The 18,473-nt window shown below is 44.3% G+C and overlaps 1 protein-coding gene and 1 long non-coding RNA gene across 16 annotated transcripts in view; one reads left to right on the top strand and one right to left on the bottom strand.

Moving 5' to 3' along the window:
• LOC118371002 (pseudokinase FAM20A-like) overlaps positions 1-15,440 on the top strand; it is a 49,665-nt gene extending 34,225 nt beyond the window's left edge. The window contains exons 4-11 of one of the 2 annotated variants that reach the window (XM_052471861.1): positions 512-590; positions 686-778; positions 7,544-7,659; positions 7,799-7,982; positions 12,498-12,607; positions 12,740-12,821; positions 12,911-12,970; positions 13,133-15,440. In XM_052471861.1, coding sequence (XP_052327821.1) covers positions 512-590; positions 686-778; positions 7,544-7,659; positions 7,799-7,982; positions 12,498-12,607; positions 12,740-12,821; positions 12,911-12,970; positions 13,133-13,412 — 1,004 coding nt within the window. In that variant the 3' untranslated portion in view covers positions 13,413-15,440. The remainder of the gene's footprint in view (positions 1-511; positions 591-685; positions 779-7,543; positions 7,660-7,798; positions 7,983-12,497; positions 12,608-12,739; positions 12,822-12,910; positions 12,971-13,132) is intronic. The other variant, XM_052471865.1, reaches the window with a different exon arrangement.
• On the bottom strand, positions 7,933-12,487 carry LOC127909843 (uncharacterized). 14 transcript variants are annotated; one of them, XR_008072582.1, is made up of 10 exons: positions 12,099-12,487; positions 11,153-11,944; positions 11,063-11,097; positions 10,490-10,867; positions 9,369-9,872; positions 9,207-9,242; positions 8,935-8,954; positions 8,753-8,822; positions 8,431-8,626; positions 8,002-8,374 (listed from the first exon to the last, which is right to left on the bottom strand). It is a non-coding gene; the product is annotated as an uncharacterized LOC127909843 (long non-coding RNA). The 14 variants fall into 14 exon arrangements; XR_008072581.1 differs by lacking the exon at positions 9,207-9,242 and having other exon boundaries at positions 7,933-8,052; positions 8,165-8,374; positions 8,753-9,172; positions 9,299-9,872; XR_008072578.1 differs by lacking the exon at positions 9,207-9,242 and having other exon boundaries at positions 7,933-8,052; positions 8,095-8,374; positions 8,753-9,172; positions 9,299-9,872.
• Positions 15,441-18,473: the final 3,033 nt, after the last annotated feature.

Here is an 18,473-nt window from a genome sequence, read left to right on the forward strand (position 1 = left end):
CAGCAGCTGAGAGCAGCTGAGAGAGACACAGCAGTCTGAGGGCAGCTGAGAGAGACACAGCAGCTGAGAGCAGCTGAGAGAGACACAGCAATCTGAGGGCAGCTGAGAGAGACACAGCAGTCTGAGGGCAGCTGAGAGAGACACAGCAGCTGAGAGCAGCTGAGAGAGACACAGCAGTCTGAGAGCAGCTAAGAGAGACACAGCAGTCTGAGGACAGCTGAGAAACACACAGCAGTCTGAGGACAGCTGAGAGGACAGGGGTTGGCGGAGTGGTTCATGTCTGATATGTATTGTCTTTCTCTCTCTGTCTCTCTGTCTCTCTCTTCCTCTCTCTCTCTTTTTCTTTCTTTCTTTCTTTCTTTCTTTCTTTCTTTCTTTCTTTCTGTCTTTCTTTCTCTCCCCCTCTCTCTCTCTCTCTCTCTCTCTCTCTCTCTCTCTCTCTCTCTCTCTCTCTCTCTCTCTCTCTCTCTCTCTCTCTCTTTCTCTCTCTTTCTCTCTCTCTCTCTCCCAGTGGTAAAGCCCAGTGGACACCACCTCAAGCTGGCCCTGAAGATGCAGAACTTTGGCAAGGCCATGTTCAAACCCATGAGGTGAATGTTTCCGGGGAAATCAATCGGGGGGAGTGCTCTGGTTTGTAGTGATAATTTGAGAAGTACTGTAATTCTATGAATCATTTGTTCCTCAGACAGCAGAGAGACCAGGAGACTCCTGGTGATGTGTTCTACTTTGTCGATTTCCAGAGACACAATGCTGAGATTGCTGCTTTTCACCTGGACAGGTAAACTTGAAAACATGTACTCTCCTAATATTAATATTGACTAATATTGACTAATGACTAAACCTTTATCTTCCCATCTCATGCTGTATCTCCTACTGTATCCACTACTGTATCTAATACTGTATCTCCTACTGTATCCACTACTGTATCTCATACTGTATCTCCTACTGTATTTCCTACTGTATCCACTACTGTATCTCATACTGCATCTCTTACTGTATCTCCTACTCTATCCACTACTCTAACTTCTACTGTATCTCCTACTGTATCTCATACTCTATGTCATACTGTATCTCATGTTCTATCTCATACTGTATCTCATACCGTATCTCATACTGTATCTCATGATGCATCTCATACTATATCTCATGTTCTGTCTCATACTGTCTCTCATACTGTATCTCATACCGTATCTCATACCGTATCTCATACTGTATCTCATGTTGTATCTCATACAGTATCTCATGCTCTATCTCATATTACAACTCCTACTGTATCTCATACCGTATCTAATACTGTATATCATACTGTATATCATACTTTATCTCCTACAGTATCTCATGCTGTATCTCATATTACAACTCCTACTGTATCTCATACCGTATCTAATACTGTATATCATACTGTATATCATACTTTATCTCCTACAGTATCTCATGCTGTATCTCATGTTTAAAATGGCACCGGAAAGAAATGGCAGCAGTTTAACGGGCGTCCAACCAATTGTACTATAATGTGTTTTTTTTGTGCATTATTTGTAACTTATTTTGTACATAATGTTTCTGCAACCGTATCATATGGCAAAAAAGAGCTTCTGGGTATCAGGACAGTGATCACTCACCTCGGACTACACAAAGATATTTTCTTCAACAAGCAAGATGCACAGGACGTTCTCCAAACACCCGACAGGGCCAACATCCCCATTATTTGCAAGAGGAAGAAACGCAGGTACAGAGGACACAGACCGGGATGCCTCGTCAGGACCCACAGAAGGCGAGTGGGAAAGCTGCCGTTACCGTCAATATTACTCGCCAACGTGCAATCATTGGACAATAAATTAGACGAGGTATGATCATGAATATCCTACCAACGGGACATCAAAAATGGTAATATCCTATGTTTCACGGAATCGTGGCTGAATGACGACATGCATGTTCAGCTAGCGGGAAATACGCTGCACCAGCAAGATAGAACAGCACACTCTGGTAAGACGGGGGACAGGGGACGAGGTCTGTGCATATTTGTAAACAACAGCTGGTGCACGAAATCTAAGGAAGTGTCTAGATTTTGCTCGCCTGAAGTAGAGTATATTGTGATAAATTGCAGGCCACACTACTTGTCTACAGAGTTTTAAGATATACTTTTTGTGGCTGTTTATTTACCACCATAGACAGATGCTTGCACTAAGACCGTACTCAGTCAGCTGTATAAGGAAATAAGCTGTAAACTTTAATGCAGGGAAACTTAAGCAGTTCTACCAAATTTCTATTAACATGTTAAATGTGCAACACACACAGAGACGCATACAAAGCTCTCCCTCATCCTCCATTTGGTAAATCCGACCACAACTCTTTCCTCCTGATTCATTCTTACAAGCAAAAATTAAAGCAGAAAGCACCAGTGACTCAGTCTATAAAAAAGTGGTCAGAAGAAGCAGATATTAAACTACAGGACTGTTTTGCTATCACAGACTAGAACATGTTCCGGGATTCTTCTGATGGAATTGAGGAGTACACCACATCAGTCATTGGCATTATCAATAAGTGCATCGAAGACGTCATCCCCACAGGGACTGTACGTACATACCCCAACCAGAAGCCATGGATTACAGGCAACATTCGCACTGAGCTAAAGGGCAGAGCTGCCGCTTTCAAGGTGCGGGACTCTAACCCGGAAGCTTACAAGAAATCCTGCTATGCCCTGCAACGAACCATCAAACAGGCAAAGCGTCAATACAGGGCTAAGATTGAATCATACTACACCGGCTCCGACGGTCGTCTTATGTGGCAGGGCTTGCAAACTATTACAGACTACAAAGGGAAGCACAGCCGCGAGCTGCCCAGTGACACAAGCCTACCAGACGAGCTAAATCACTTCTATGCTCGCTTCGAGGCAAGCATCACTGAGGCATGCATGAGAGCATCAGCTGTTCCGGAAGACTGTGTGATCACGCTCTCCGTAGCCGACGTGAGTAAGACCTTTAAACAGGTAAACATACACAAGGCTTCTGGGTCCAGACGGATTATCAGGAAGTGTGCTCCGGGCATGTGCTGACCAACTGGCAGGTGTCTTCACTGACATTTTAAACATGTCCCTGATTGAGTCTGTAATACCAACATGTTTCAAGCAGATCACCATAGCCCCTGTGCCCAAGAACACGAAGGCAACCTGCCTAAATGTCTACAGACCCGTAGCACTCACATCCGTAGCCATGAAGTGCTTTAAAAGGCTGGTAATGGTTCACATCAACACCATTGTCCCAGAAACCCTAGACCCAGTCCAATTTGCATACCGCCCAAACAGATCCACAGATGATGCAATCTCTATTGCACTCCACACTTCCCTTTCCCACGTGGACAAAAGGAACACTTATTTGAGAATGCTATTCATTGACTACAGCTCACCGTTCAACACCATAGTATCCTCAAAGCTCATCACTAAGCTAAGGATCCTGGGACTAAACACCTCCCTCTGCAACTGGATCCTGGACTTCCTGACATGCAGCCCCCAGGTGGTGAGGGTAGGGAGCAACACATCTGCCATGCTGATCCTCATCACTGGAGCCCCCCAGGGGTGCGTGCTCAGTCCCCTCCTGTACTCCCTGTTCACCCACGACTGCATGGCCAGGCACGACTCCAACAACATCATTAACAGTGGTAGGCCTGATCACCAACAACGACGAGAGAGTCTATAGGGGGGAGGTCAGAGACTGTACCATGCTGTATCTCATATTCCAAGTCATACTGTATCTCATACTGTATCATGTTCTATCTCATAATGTATCTAATGCTGTATCTCATTTTCTATAATATATAATAATAATATAATAATATATGCCATTTAGCTGACGCTTTTATCCAAAGCGACTTACAGTCATGTGTGCATACATTCTACGTATGGGTGGTCCCGGGAATCGAACCCACTACCCTGGCGTTACAAGCGCCATGCTCTACCAACTGAGCCACAGAAGGACCATACATCTATGTCATGATGTATCTCGTACTGTATCTCATGTTTATCTCATACTGTACCTCATGCTGTATCTAATGTTCTACCTCATACTGTATCTCATTCTGTAGCTGATGCTGTATCTCATGCTGTATCTCATGTTCTATCTCATACTGTGTCTCCTACTGTATCTTATACTGTATCTCATTCTGTATCTCATGCTGTATCTCATGCTGTATCTCATGTTCTATATCATACTGTATCTCATACTGTATCTCATTCTATATCCCATGCTGTATCTCATAATGTATCTAATGCTGTATCTCATACTGTATCTCATACGGTATCTCATGCTGTATCTCATGCTGTATCTCATACTGTATCTCATGTTCTATCTCATGCTGCATCTCATACTGTATCTCATACTTTATCTAATGTTCTATCTCATACTGTATCTCATACGGTATCTCATACTGTATCTCATGCTGTATCTCATACTGTATCTCATACTGTATCTCATGCTGTATCTCATACTGTATCTCATACGGTATCTCATACTGTATCTCATGTTCTATCTCATGCTGTATCTCATGCTGTATCTCATGCTGTATCTCATGCTGTATCTCATGCTGTATCTCATGCTGTATCTCATACTGTTTCTCATACTGTATCTCATGTTCTATGTCATACGGTATCTCATACTTTATCTAATGTTCTATCTCATACTGTATCTCATACGGTATCTCATAATGTATTTCATGCTGTATCTCATACTGTATCTCATGTTCTATCTCATACTGTATCTCATACTTTATCTGTTTTCTATCTCATACTGTATCTCATGTTCTATCTCATACTGTATCTCATACTTTATCTGTTTTCTATCTCATACTGTATCTCGTGCTGTATGTCATGTTCTATCTTATACTGTATCTCATGTTCTATCTCATACTGTATCTCATTCTGTATCTCATACTGCATCTCATGTTCTATATCATATGCTATCTCATACTATATCTAATGTTCTTTCTCATGCTGTATCTCATACTTTATCTAATGTTCTATCTCATACTGTATCTCATACGGTATCTCATACTGTATCTCATGCTGTATCTCATACGGTATCTCATACGGTTTCTCATACTGTATCTCATACTGTATCTCATGTTCTATCTCATACTGTATCTCATACTTTATCTGATGTTCTATCTCATGCTGTATCTCATGTTCTATCTCATACTGTATCTCATGTTCTATCTCATACTGTATCTCATGTTCTATCTCATACTGTATCTCATGTTCTATCTCATACTGTATCTCATGTTCTATCTCATACTGTATCTCATGTTCTATCTCATACTGTATCTCATGTTCTATCTCATGCTTTATCACATGTTCTATCTCATGCTTTATCTCATGTTCTATCTCATACTGTATCTCATGTTCTATCTCATACTGTATCTCATGTTCTATCTCATACTGCATCTCATGTTCTATCTCATGCTTTATCTCATGTTCTATCTCATACGGTATATCATACTGTATCTCATTTCCTATCTAATTTTCTATATCATGCTGTATATCATACTGTACCTCATACTGTATCTCATGCTCTATCTCATACGGTATCTCATACTGTATCTCATGTTCTATCTCATGCTTTATCTCATGTTCTATCTCATGCTGTATCTCATGCTGTATCTCATGCTGTACCTCATACTGTATCTCATGCTGTATCTCATACTCTATCTCATGCTGTATCTCATATTGTATCTCCAAGTGGTCTCCCAACAACCAAAGCCTGAAACTTGTACCTACATCGCTGAGTTTCTGAACGGTAGTTTCCTTGGGATATTATGGTCTCTCCACTATTTCAACATGTGTCCTTCCCCAGCAAGGCATTTCATTTCCACACACACAGGTGTAATTATGGATGTCTACTGTAAAGTCTCTCTAACCTCCATGCCTCCAGGTTACTACACATTAACTCAAGTGAGTCATCAGTCAAATACAGTCATTAGAGTCACAGCTTGTCAACCCAAAATCAAACAAGACAGCAAGTCAATGGGGTTGTTATACCTTGAGACAAAACAACAGCATGGAAGGGTGTAACTGGGTGTAGGCTAAAAACCACAAATAAAGCTCAAGTACAGTACCAGTCAAAGGTTTGGACACACCTACTCATTCAAGGGTTGTTCTTTATTTTTTTTAAACTATTTTCTACATTTTAGAATAATAGTGAAGACATCAAAACTATGAAATAATACAGTAGTAACCAAAAAAAGTGTTTAAAAAATCTAAATATATTTTATATTTGAGATTCTTCAAAGTAGCCACCGATTGCATTGATGACAGCTTTGCACACCCTTGGCATTCTCTCAACCAGCTTCACCTGGAATGCTTTTCCAACATTCTTGAAGGAGTTCCCACATATGCTGAGCACTTGTTGGCTGCTTTTCCTTCACTCTGTGGTCCAACTCATCCCAAACCATCTCAATTGGGTTGAAGTTGGGTGATTGTGGAGGCCAGATCATCTGATGCAGCACTCCATCACTCTCCTTCTTGGTTAAATAGCCCTTACACTGCCTGGAGGTGTGTTTTGGCTCATTGTCCTGTTGAAAAACGAATTATAGTCTCACTAAGTGCAAACGAGATGGGATGGCATATGATTCCATATGTATTATTTCATTGTTTTGATGTCTTCACTATTATTCTACAATGTAGAAAATAGTAAAAAATAAAGAAAAACCCTTGAATGAGTAGGTGTGTCCAAACTTTTGACTGGTACTGTAAGTTAAGTTATTATATTAAATACATTTTTACCTCACAATATATAGTTCTGTGTGCTGTGTCTCCGTGTCTCTGTGCTGTGTCTCTGTCTCTGTGTCTCTGTCGCTGTGTCTCTGTGTATTTTGCTCTCTGTCTCTGTGTCTGTGTCACTGTGCTGTGTCTCTGTGTCTCTCTGTCTCTGTGTCTCTGTACTGTGTCTCTGTGCTGTGTATCTGTCTCTGTGTCTCTGTGCTGTGTATCTGTCTCTTTGTCTCTGTGTCTGTGTCTCTCTGTGTCTGTGTCTCTGTGCTGTGTATCTGTCTCTTTGTCTCTGTGTCTGTGTCTCTGTACTGTGTCTCTATGCTGTGTATCTGTCTCTATCTCTCTGTCTCTGTGTTGTGCCAGAGGCCTTATCATTATCAGACCCAATCGGCAGGTGAGATATGCCAGCCAAGACAGCACCTCAATAACATCTCTTTATCCAGCCTCAGATACTGACTGATGACTGTTATTGAGACACACAGGCCTGTCAGACTGTCAATATGACCATGGGGGAAGTGGGTGTTGCTACACGTCAACACCTGCTAGATTACACAGCGGAGAACAGAGACAATCACATAGCTGCTATTATGTATACAAATAATTCAAGTTTAATTCATTTCCTGTGACTTTGTGTGTGTCAACTGAGGTGAGAGATTGCAGGAGTTCATCTGACTTTATATTGTGTGTTCTGTTCAGAATGGAACTCTTTCTTCTAGAACTGTGAGTCGTAGAAGATGTATGAGTTTGTGTTCATCAGAATGGAACTCTTGTCTTTCTCTCTTCTAGAATCCTGGACTTCCGGAGGGTACCGCCGGTGGTGGGCAGGCTGGTGAACGTGACGGGGGAGATTCTCTTGACCACTCACAACGAGGACCTAAGGAGTGTGTTCTTTACCTCTCCAGGTAGGCATTACCCCTTCAGGTAGATATTACACTGCAACACTGCAGGTCTTAAATAATCAGTCTATGATTAAAAGACAATGATGAAATCGGCGTACTGCTGGTTTATACCAATCTATATCTATGTCTATTCTCTTTCAAGCAGCAAACAACACATGTTTCTTTGCCAAGTGTCTGTACGTGTGTAAGACTGAGTATGCAGTGTGTGGGAGCCCTGACCTGCTGGAGGGCTCCATGTCAGCCTACCTCCCCGGTCTCAGCATTGCCCCTCGTATCTCGCTCCCCAATCCCTGGAAACGATCATACACCTTCACTGGCAGGGAGGAGTAAGCATACAACCCTTAACCCTGAGACCCTAACCCTGAGACCTAAACCCTGACACCGTAACGCTGAGACCTTAACCCTGAGACCTTAACCCTGACACCGTAACCCTGAGACCTTAACCCTGACACCTTAACGCTGAGACCTTAACCCTGAGACCTTAACCCTGACACCTTAACGCTGAGACCTTAACCCTGACACCTTAACGCTGAGACCTTAACCCTGAGACCTAAACCCTGACACCGTAACCCTGAGACCCTAACCCTGACACCGTAACCTTGAGACCTTAACCATGAGACCTTAACACTGACACCTTAACCCTGATACCTTAACCCTGACACCGTAACCCTGAGACCTTAACCCGGAGACCGTAACCCTGACACCGTTACCCTGACACCTTAACCCTGACACCTTAACCCTGAGACCGTAACCCTGACACCTTAACCCTGAGACCTTAACCCTGACACCGCAACCCTGAGACCTTAACCCTGACACCTTAACCCTGACACCTTAACCCAGAGACCTTAACCCTGACACCGTAACCCTGAGACCTTAACCCTGAGACCTTAACCCTGAGACCTTAACCCTGACACCTTAACCCTGAGACCGTAACCCTGAAACCTTAACCCTGACACCTTAACCCTGACACCTTAACCCTGAGACCGTAACCCTGACACCTTAACCCTGAGACCTTAACCCTGAGACCTTAACCCTGACACCTTAACCCTGAGACCTTAACCCTGACACCTTAACCCTGACACCTTAACCCTGAGACCTTAACCCTGAGACCGTAACCCTGACACCTTAACCCTGAGACCTTAACCCTGACACCTTAACCCTGACACCTTAACCCTGAGACCGTAACCCTGACACCTTAACCCTGACACCTTAACCCTGAAACCGTAACCCTGAGACCTTAACCCTGACACCTTAACCCTGAGACCGTAACCCTGACACCTTAACCTTGACACCTTAACCTTGACACCTTAACCCTGAGACCGTAACCCTGACACCTTAACCCTGACACCTTAACCCTGAGACCGTAACCCTGACACCTTAACCCTGAGACCGTAACCCTGAGACCGTAACCCTGAGACCTTAACCCTGAGACCGTAACCCTGACACCTTAACCCTGAGACCGTAACCCTGAGACCGTAACCCTGAGACCTTAACCCTGAGACCGTAACCCTGACACCTTAACCCTGAGACCTTAACCCTGAGACCGTAACCCTGACACCGTAACCCTGAGACCGTAACCCTGACACCTTAACCCTGAGACCGTAACCCTGACACCTTAACCCTGAGACCGTAACCCTGAGACCTTAACCCTGAGACCTTAACCCTGAGACCGTAACCCTGACACCTTAACCCTGAAACCTTAACCCTGACACCTTAACCCTGAGACCGTAACCCTGAGACCGTAACCCTGAGACCTTAACCCTGAGACCGTAACCCTGACACCTTAACCCTGAGACCGTAACCCTGAGACCTTAACCCTGAGACCGTAACCCTGACACCTTAACCCTGAGACCGTAACCCTGACACCGTAACCCGGAGACCTTAACCCGGAGACCTTAACCCTGACACCGCAACCCTGAGACCTTAACCCTGACACCTTAACCCTGACACCTTAACCCAGAGACCTTAACCCTGACACCGTAACCCTGAGACCTTAACCCTGAGACCTTAACCCTGAGACCTTAACCCTGACACCTTAACCCTGAGACCGTAACCCTGAAACCTTAACCCTGACACCTTAACCCTGACACCTTAACCCTGAGACCGTAACCCTGACACCTTAACCCTGAGACCTTAACCCTGACACCTTAACCCTGACACCTTAACCCTGAGACCGTAACCCTGACACCTTAACCCTGAGACCTTAACCCTGACACCTTAACCCTGAGACCGTAACCCTGACACCTTAACCCTGACACCTTAACCCTGACACCTTAACCCTGACACCTTAACCCTGACACCTTAACCCTGACACCTTAACCCTGAGACCGTAACCCTGACACCTTAACCCTGAGACCTTAACCCTGAGACTGTAACCCTGAGACCGTAACCCTGACACCTTAACCCTGACACCTTAACCCTGACACCTTAACCCTGACACCTTAACCCTGACACCTTAACCCTGAGACCGTAACCCTGACACCTTAACCCTGAGACCGTAACCCTGAGACCTTAACCCTGAGACCGTAACCCTGACACCGTAACCCTGAGACCTTAACCCTGAGACCGTAACCCTGACACCTTAACCCTGAGACCGTAACCCTGACACCTTAACCCTGAGACCGTAACCCTGACACCTTAACCCTGAGACCGTAACCCTGACACCGTAACCCTGAGACCTTAACCCGGAGACCTTAACCCTGACACCGTTACCCTGACACCCTTAACCCTGACACCGTAACCCTGAGACCTTAACCCTGACACCTTAACCCTGAGACCTTAACCCGGAGACCTTAACCCTGACACCGTAACCCTGAGACCTTAACCCTGAGACCTTAACCCTGAGACCTTAACCCTGAGACCTTAACCCTGAGACGTTAACCCTGAGACCGTAACCCTGAGACCTTAACCCTGACACCGTAACCCTGATACCTTAACCCTGAGACCTTAACCCTGAGACCTTAACCCTGAGACCTTAACCCTGAGACCTTAACCCTGACACCTTAACCCAGAGACCTTAACCCTGACACCGTAACCCTGAGACCTTAACCCTGAGACCTTAACCCTGAGACCTTAACCCTGACACCTTAACCCTGAGACCGTAACCCTGAAACCTTAACCCTGACACCTTAACCCTGACACCTTAACCCTGAGACCGTAACCCTGACACCTTAACCCTGAGACCTTAACCCTGACACCTTAACCCTGACACCTTAACCCTGAGACCGTAACCTGACACCTTAACCCTGAGACCTTAACCCTGACACCTTAACCCTGACACCTTAACCCTGAGACCGTAACCCTGACACCTTAACCCTGACACCTTAACCCTGACACCTTAACCCTGACACCTTAACCCTGACACCTTAACCCTGAAACCGTAACCCTGACACCTTAACCTTGACACCTTAACCTTGACACCTTAACCCTGACACCGTAACCCTGAGACCGTAACCCTGACACCTTAACCCTGACACCTTAACCCTGACACCTTAACCTGAGACCGTAACCCTGACACCTTAACCCTGAGACCGTAACCCTGAGACCGTAACCCTGAGACCTTAACCCTGAGACCGTAACCCTGACACCTTAACCCTGAGACCTTAACCCTGAGACCGTAACCCTGACACCTTAACCCTGAAACCTTAACCCTGACACCTTAACCCTGAGACCGTAACCCTGAGACCGTAACCCTGAGACCTTAACCCTGAGACCGTAACCCTGACACCTTAACCCTGAGACCGTAACCCTGAGACCTTAACCCTGAGACCGTAACCCTGACACCTTAACCCTGAGACCGTAACCCTGACACCTTAACCCTGAGACCGTAACCCTGACACCTTAACCCTGAGACCGTAACCCTGACACCGTAACCCTGAGACCTTAACCCGGAGACCGTAACCCTGACACCGTTACCCTGACACCCTTAACCCTGACATCTTAACCCTGAGACCGTAACCCTGACACCTTAACCCGGAGACCTTAACCCGGAGACCTTAACCCTGACACCGCAACCCTGAGACCTTAACCCTGACACCTTAACCCTGAGACCTTAACCCTGAGACCTTAACCCTGAGACGTTAACCCTGAGACCGTAACCCTGAGACCTTAACCCTGAGACCGTAACCCTGACACCTTAACCCTGAGACCTTAACCCTGAGACCTTAACCCTGACACCTTAACCCTGAGACCTTAACCCTGAGACCTTAACCCTGAGACCTTAACCCTGAGACCTTAACCCTGAGACCTTAACCCTGAGACCTTAACCCTGAGACCGTAACCCTGAGACCTTAACCCTGAGACCTTAACCCTGAGACCTTAACCCTGAGACCTTAACCCTGAGACCTTAACCCTGAGACCTTAACCCTGAGACCTTAACCCTGAGACCTTAACCCTGAGACCTTAACCCTGAGACCTTAACCCTGAGACCTTAACCCTGAGACCTTAACCCTGAGACCTTAACCCTGAGACCTTAACCCTGAGACCTTAACCCTGAGACCGTAACCCTGAGACCTTAACCCTGAGACCTTAACCCTGAGACCTTAACCCTGAGACCTTAACCCTGAGACCTTAACCCTGAGACCTTAACCCTGAGACCTTAACCCTGAGACCTTAACCCTGAGACCGTAACCCTGAGACCTTAACCCTGAGACCTTAACCCTGAGACCTTAACCCTGAGACCTTAACCCTGAGACCTACATATCTCTTCCCATTTTCCGTTTTGGAGCATCTTATTTCCATTTTGAAAGTTAATTGATGATAAGTCAATATGGCAGATAGAACATTCATATCTTGTTATAATATCTTATAATATCTTGTTATAATCTGTCTGTCTCTTCCAGGTGGGAGGTGAACCCCTTCTACTGTGACACCATAAAGCGTCTGTATCCCTACAACTCAGGGAACAGGCTGCTCAACATCATAGATATGGCCATCTTTGACTTCCTCATTGGTACGTACTACCACCCATCACCCCTGATTAACCCCTGTCCTCATCCCATATGACACCCTATTACCATGCAGTGCTCTACTTTTCTCTGTCGTCCTATGTGAGTGAACATTTGTTCTTGGCTCATTCCCCCAGGTAACATGGACAGGCACCATTATGAGATCTTCACTAAGTTTGGCGATGAAGGTTTCCTTCTTCATTTTGACAACGCCAAAGGGTGGGTACTAGAGTTGTTATATAACTTCAGTCATTGTACAAGTGAATATTTGTCGTTGCCTTATGATGACATCACTTCCTGTGTTTCAGGTTTGGGAAGCATTCTCATGATGAGATGTCCATACTGGCTCCACTGTCACAGTGCTGCATGTAAATATGGAGAGCATACACTCGTCACTAATACAGATTAACTAACACCAATATTGAACCTTAATTGAAAACATTTGGCATGGCAACTGTCGAGTCAAGTCTCACTCTCTGACCATCTCTCCCGCACTCTCTCCCCCTCTCCCGCCCCTCTTCACCTCTCAGTATAAAGCGTTCCACGTTGCTGCGGCTGCAGCTCCTCTCACAGGACCACTATAGGCTCAGTGACGTGATGAGGGAGTCCCTGGGAGGAGACGCACTGCAGCCGGTCCTCGCTGAGCCCCACCTGCAGGCCCTGGACCGCCGGCTGCAGCGCGTCCTGAAGACAGTCCACAGGTGTGTCCGCAGGCTGGGAGAGGCTCAGGTGATCACCACAGACTTTGTTGATACCTCCGTCATGCCTGAGTCTGTCAAACCAGTGGCTATGCCCAACAAGGAGAAGTAATTAAGGTTACTAAGGAATCCAAACGGAGAAGTGCACTGTAATAGAGGATTAGGGTGGCATTTTGGACGTATCCCCAAGTCCTGCAAGGGAAGGTAACTATAGACTAAGGACAGCCTGAGGATCATAATGGCAGGTGAACCTGTCCTGTAAAGCAGGAAGCACAGCGTCTGGTCTCTCTCACAGAGTAATACATTCTGCACTCGTTTTCAGTGGTGTCTATTCATGGATGCCAAGGGAAGACAGGCTTCCCCCAAAATAAAAAATAAAATATATATATATATATGTATAAAATAATGTATCTTTTGTCTCTCTGTTTTCATAATTTTCCGTCAATTCACAAGTGTCTTGAATCTCACCGGAGAAATATTCTGAGCGAGGGAAACAGCACCCCTCTGTCTCAGTATGTGTAGTATGTGTCAGTATGTGTAGTATGTGTCAGTATGTGTATCTGATGCTGTCTGGACCAAAAGAGTATGACATGGTGCCGCCGTTGCGTTTGATTGATGTCAACAAGCATTTGGCCTCCTTGATAAAAAAAAAAGTATAACATAATTAGCCAATCAGCATTGAGCTGAGCTCAACTGTGGGTTGTACTGCTTCAGCAAAACACCTCCAAGGGAGCCCAGTTTGGATTTGGCTTCACACCAATCAAATCACATCCTGAGCAAAACTTCACTGTCAGAAAAGTGTGTGTGTTTCTGGTCTGCTTGTGTTGATGTCCTGCAGTAGCTAGCTTGCTAAATCGTCCCTTTCCCAAGCCATGGATGGAGTTGGGAATTTGGACTTGTGATTTTGATGCTGATTCTCTCTACAGGCCAATGATTATGACGGCAATTCCAATCTAACCATAGATCCATATATTGTGCCACTGGCCTGAGATGATTGAAGTTCAATATGTAGTCTAGTACTCTCACATTAACTAGCTAGCTAACTCAGCTGGTTCATTGCTACCTATGCGAGGAAATTAGGCTAGCAAGCATTTTAGCTAGGTAGCCTATGAAAACAAAAAACTAGTACAAAACCATAGATCATTCCGCCAACATGAAAGAGAGAAGGACGGCATTGGCGTTCAACTAGTCTATAAGTAGTGAGTCCCCACGCAAGCACACACACACCGACAGAAATCAGTAACCATGGACAGCCACATGATATTTAGCTATATTGATTGGACAAAATTGTTTTTGGCATCTTTGTTTGTTTTCAATATTAAACTAAGCATAAATAGCCTTGTGGATTTGATGATGTTTAAATGGTTAATATGGAATGGTGCTGGAATAGAGGAGGCAGTGCTCCCGTTGTCTTTGTGCTGACATGCAGTAACTCAAAATCAGTAGTTGTTTAGTAAACTGTTGAAATATTAACTTGCTTATTTTAACATGCTGCAGGTGTGTTACATGCAATATTTTCTTTGTGGACTTCAGCAGACAGATGTTGCTCTTTGGTTTTGTGATGAAACAAACGTAAGTGTAGTTGAATTTATTCCGCCACTGTTGTCTTTTTGTTGTCACAGCCTTATTGTAAATCACGGTGGTGTATGAACGAACGGGTTATAGAGTAAACAATGCAAGTATCGCATCATAGGTTTACCCCTGCCTACATGTACAAATGACCTCGACTAACCTGTACCCCCGCAGATTGGCTCAGTACCGGTACCCCCTGTATATAGCCTCGTTATTGTTCTTTTATTGTGTAACTTTTTATTGTATTTTTTACTTTAGTTTATTTAGTAAATACTTTCTTAACTTTATTTCTCGAACTGTGGATTAACCTGTTATATTCGGTGAGTGTGACAAATAACATTTGATTTGATTTGAATATAGCTTTTTTACTGGCTTGACTTCCCCTGTGATTGTACCCACACAGCGCTACTGCTCATCTTTCAAGTCCAACGTTTGAAATGATACAGCCTGTTTTGTCAAAATGTCTCCTGTGTCCTTGGGCTATGTGGTCACCTGTATGTCACCGGGCACCTTGGAGTACAAACAAGACGTCATCTTTGGGGGGGAAAGAGAGAAAGCTATTTAAAAGAGGTTGTGACTGAGAGAAGGGGGTGAGGGGTGGGGGAGACAGACAGCATTTAATCCCTGTCTGTCTGTCTCATCAGAAGTTGTCTGTCTGTCTTTCTGTCTGTCTGAACAGGAGGTGTCTGTCTGTCTCGTCAGGAGGTGTCTGTCTTTCTGTCTCATCAGGAGGTGTCTGTCTTTCTGTATGTCTGAACAGGTGTCTGTCTGTCTCATCAGGAGGTGTCTGTCTTTCTGTCTCATCAGGAGGTGTCTGTCTTTCTGAACAGGTGTCTGTCTGTCTGTCTCATCAGGAGGTGTCTGTCTGTCTGTCTGAACAGGTGTCTGTCTGTCTCATCAGGAGGTGTCTGTCTGTCTGTCTGAACAGGTGTCTGTCTGTCTGTCTGTCTGTCTCATCAGGAGGTGTCTGTCTTTCTGTCTGTCTGAGCAGGTGTCTGTCTGTCTCATCAGGTGTCTGTCTGTCTCATCAGGAGGCGTCTGTCTTTTTGTCTGTCTGAACAGGTGTCTGTCTGTCTCATTAGGTGTCTGTCTCATCAGGATGCGTCTGTCTCTTTCGTTGTCTGTTTGTCAGCCCTTTAAGTGGTTTCACAACACCAACCCAACCATAGCACACCCTGACAGCTACAGTACTGTATGTGGACATGCAGCTTATCATATCACCACAAGCTCTACTTTGTTCTAACTAGTCTGAAACAAAGCTTTGTCTTCAAACAACGTTCTGTTGGATGCCATTTCATCACGTCTGGACCTTTTTCTTTGAGCTGTTCTCATTACTGTCCTGACTATAAATCCAATGCATCCTGATGTTTTTGATGAGGGAGAATAACCACAACTATTTTAAAGAGCCTATATTAAATCATGCCAAATGAAGTTTGGCTTTTGCCCAACACTACTGAAGGGAGCCTGTTTGCCAGTTTTATAAGGTGTCAGCAACAAGAATAAACCCAGAGTGGGTTATGGGTTTACCAACTTTATAAGCTTTCTGATGAAGTGTGTATCAGCTTCATTCAACCTATTTCAAGACTTTTTGTAGTCATTGCTCACACCATCATGCTTGGTAATTGTTCAAAATACTATTCTTACAAAAAACAAATCCACCAACAGTTAAACATCTAATTTCAGTGACCACCATCAATGGGGTGCATCTCAATAGTCTGAAGGGGCTTCCTTTATCTCCTTCCTTCATATGCACTGAAACAAAACCAAATGTGAGGCCCCCCAGGGGATTTTCCTTTACCTGTCCTGTCCTTTCAGTTTATGTGGGTGTAGTGACTAATGGGCAAAATCTGTCAGGAAGTGGTTGCTGGTATTAAATCCTAGATGCCATTACCTGCCGTTGTGCCCTTGAGCAAGGCACTTAACCCCCCACAACAGCTGTCTGGGCACCAAGTGTGCCAGCCCCCCACACCTCTCCAAAACCTCTCCCTCTTTCAGAGGGGTTAGCTCAAATTTTAGTTGGACCTTGTGGGCGATCGACCAATAAAGTGACCTTAACCTTAAAGAAAGCACTGAAGACTTGAGGCACTGCCCTCCAGAGTTCAGAGATGATATTGCACCTTATTTACTACAGGATAAAGTCACTGTCTTCCAATTGGGACTATTTCACCCTTATAGTATAGACATATTCAGACAAACAATGAGTAAAGACATACAAGACTCACAGGTGATTTTACCATTTTATTGCTTAAACTGCCATCTGGAACAATCTATACCAAAAGGATAAACATCTTTGCACATACAGGAAGTCAAACAGAGTACAGTCATTGGGTAGAATAGAAAAAGAATGGTCCTCAGATGACCTGCAGCTCTCAGAGCCTGCTGCAGGCCCCACAAACTTGCTGAAGGTCAGGCTAGCAGGAGTGTCTATGCCCGGGTTACATAAGCTAAGGCAAACCGGGTGGATTGCAGTGTGCCTACAAGTGAGCACTAATCTTGTGATGTGTTTTACCATATCAGTACTTCTATGTGAAGAAAGACCAGCAAACCACTGGTGGGTTGTGATCTGTCAGCAAATAGACACCTGCAATATTCCAGAACATCAACCATCTGAAAGCAATACAAAAGTTTTGGACCAAGTAGGCAACACTGCAATCGACTCAGTATCATGTTGATTGGTTTTCAACATACATACGGTTACACAAGTCCATCCATCCAGTCAGCCATACTGTTTTGTACATAAGATTAAAATTGGAAACATGACAGACCCTAAACAAAGACAATACCTCAGAAAGGGATAAAAGCATTACCGTATGTAAGGGTCCTTTCTGTTAGAAAGGGGTGAGGGGCAAGCTGTGAGGCAGGAATGAACAGGAATACAACTTAGACTATAGATTTCTGCAGGAGTTAGAAGAAAAAGAGCTAATGACACGTGTTCTTAAGATTCAAGGGGTGAAGCTGGTAGTGAATGACCAACTGTTTGATCGACAGGGGCAGTTTGAGAATACAATTTCATTACTTTACACTATGCTGTAGGTAGGCATAGAGTAGATAAATAATTTTCACTATGCTTTAACAGCGAAGCTGCTTTAAAATAAAATATATAATCATGACAATTTAATCTAATGTCTGAATCACCACAGTTGGGATGCTTTCTAACGCTTTTTAACTTTTGCACTCAAATACCGGTACATAAATAATTAAGTCTTAAAACCATCTACAATTCAAATTTAGATTAATTACTTTAAAGCCCTTTCGCCTACTTTTAAGAGGTTGACCCATGACTTTGTCACAATACAACTACATACTGTTCTGTCGGTTGACAAGAATAAGCATTTATTTACGCTGTGGCACTGAACACCTAAAATAGAATTTATGGAAAAATAAGCATTTACAAAAAGACATTTAAACGTACTTAACTTTACCATCACTCCAAACCATAGCCATAACATTAGTTCATTCAGTCAATAAAGAACTTTAATAGTCACAACTATAATAATAATTCTGTTTAAAAACATAGCGATTAAGTTATTTGGTGTATACTGAAAAATGCTGAATACTGAAAACCATTTAATAATCTTTTCCCCCCTATTGTAGCCAATCA

The sequence above is a fragment of the Oncorhynchus keta genome, chromosome 2, assembly GCF_023373465.1.
Source record: "Oncorhynchus keta strain PuntledgeMale-10-30-2019 chromosome 2, Oket_V2, whole genome shotgun sequence".
Lineage (NCBI taxonomy): Eukaryota > Metazoa > Chordata > Actinopteri > Salmoniformes > Salmonidae > Oncorhynchus > Oncorhynchus keta.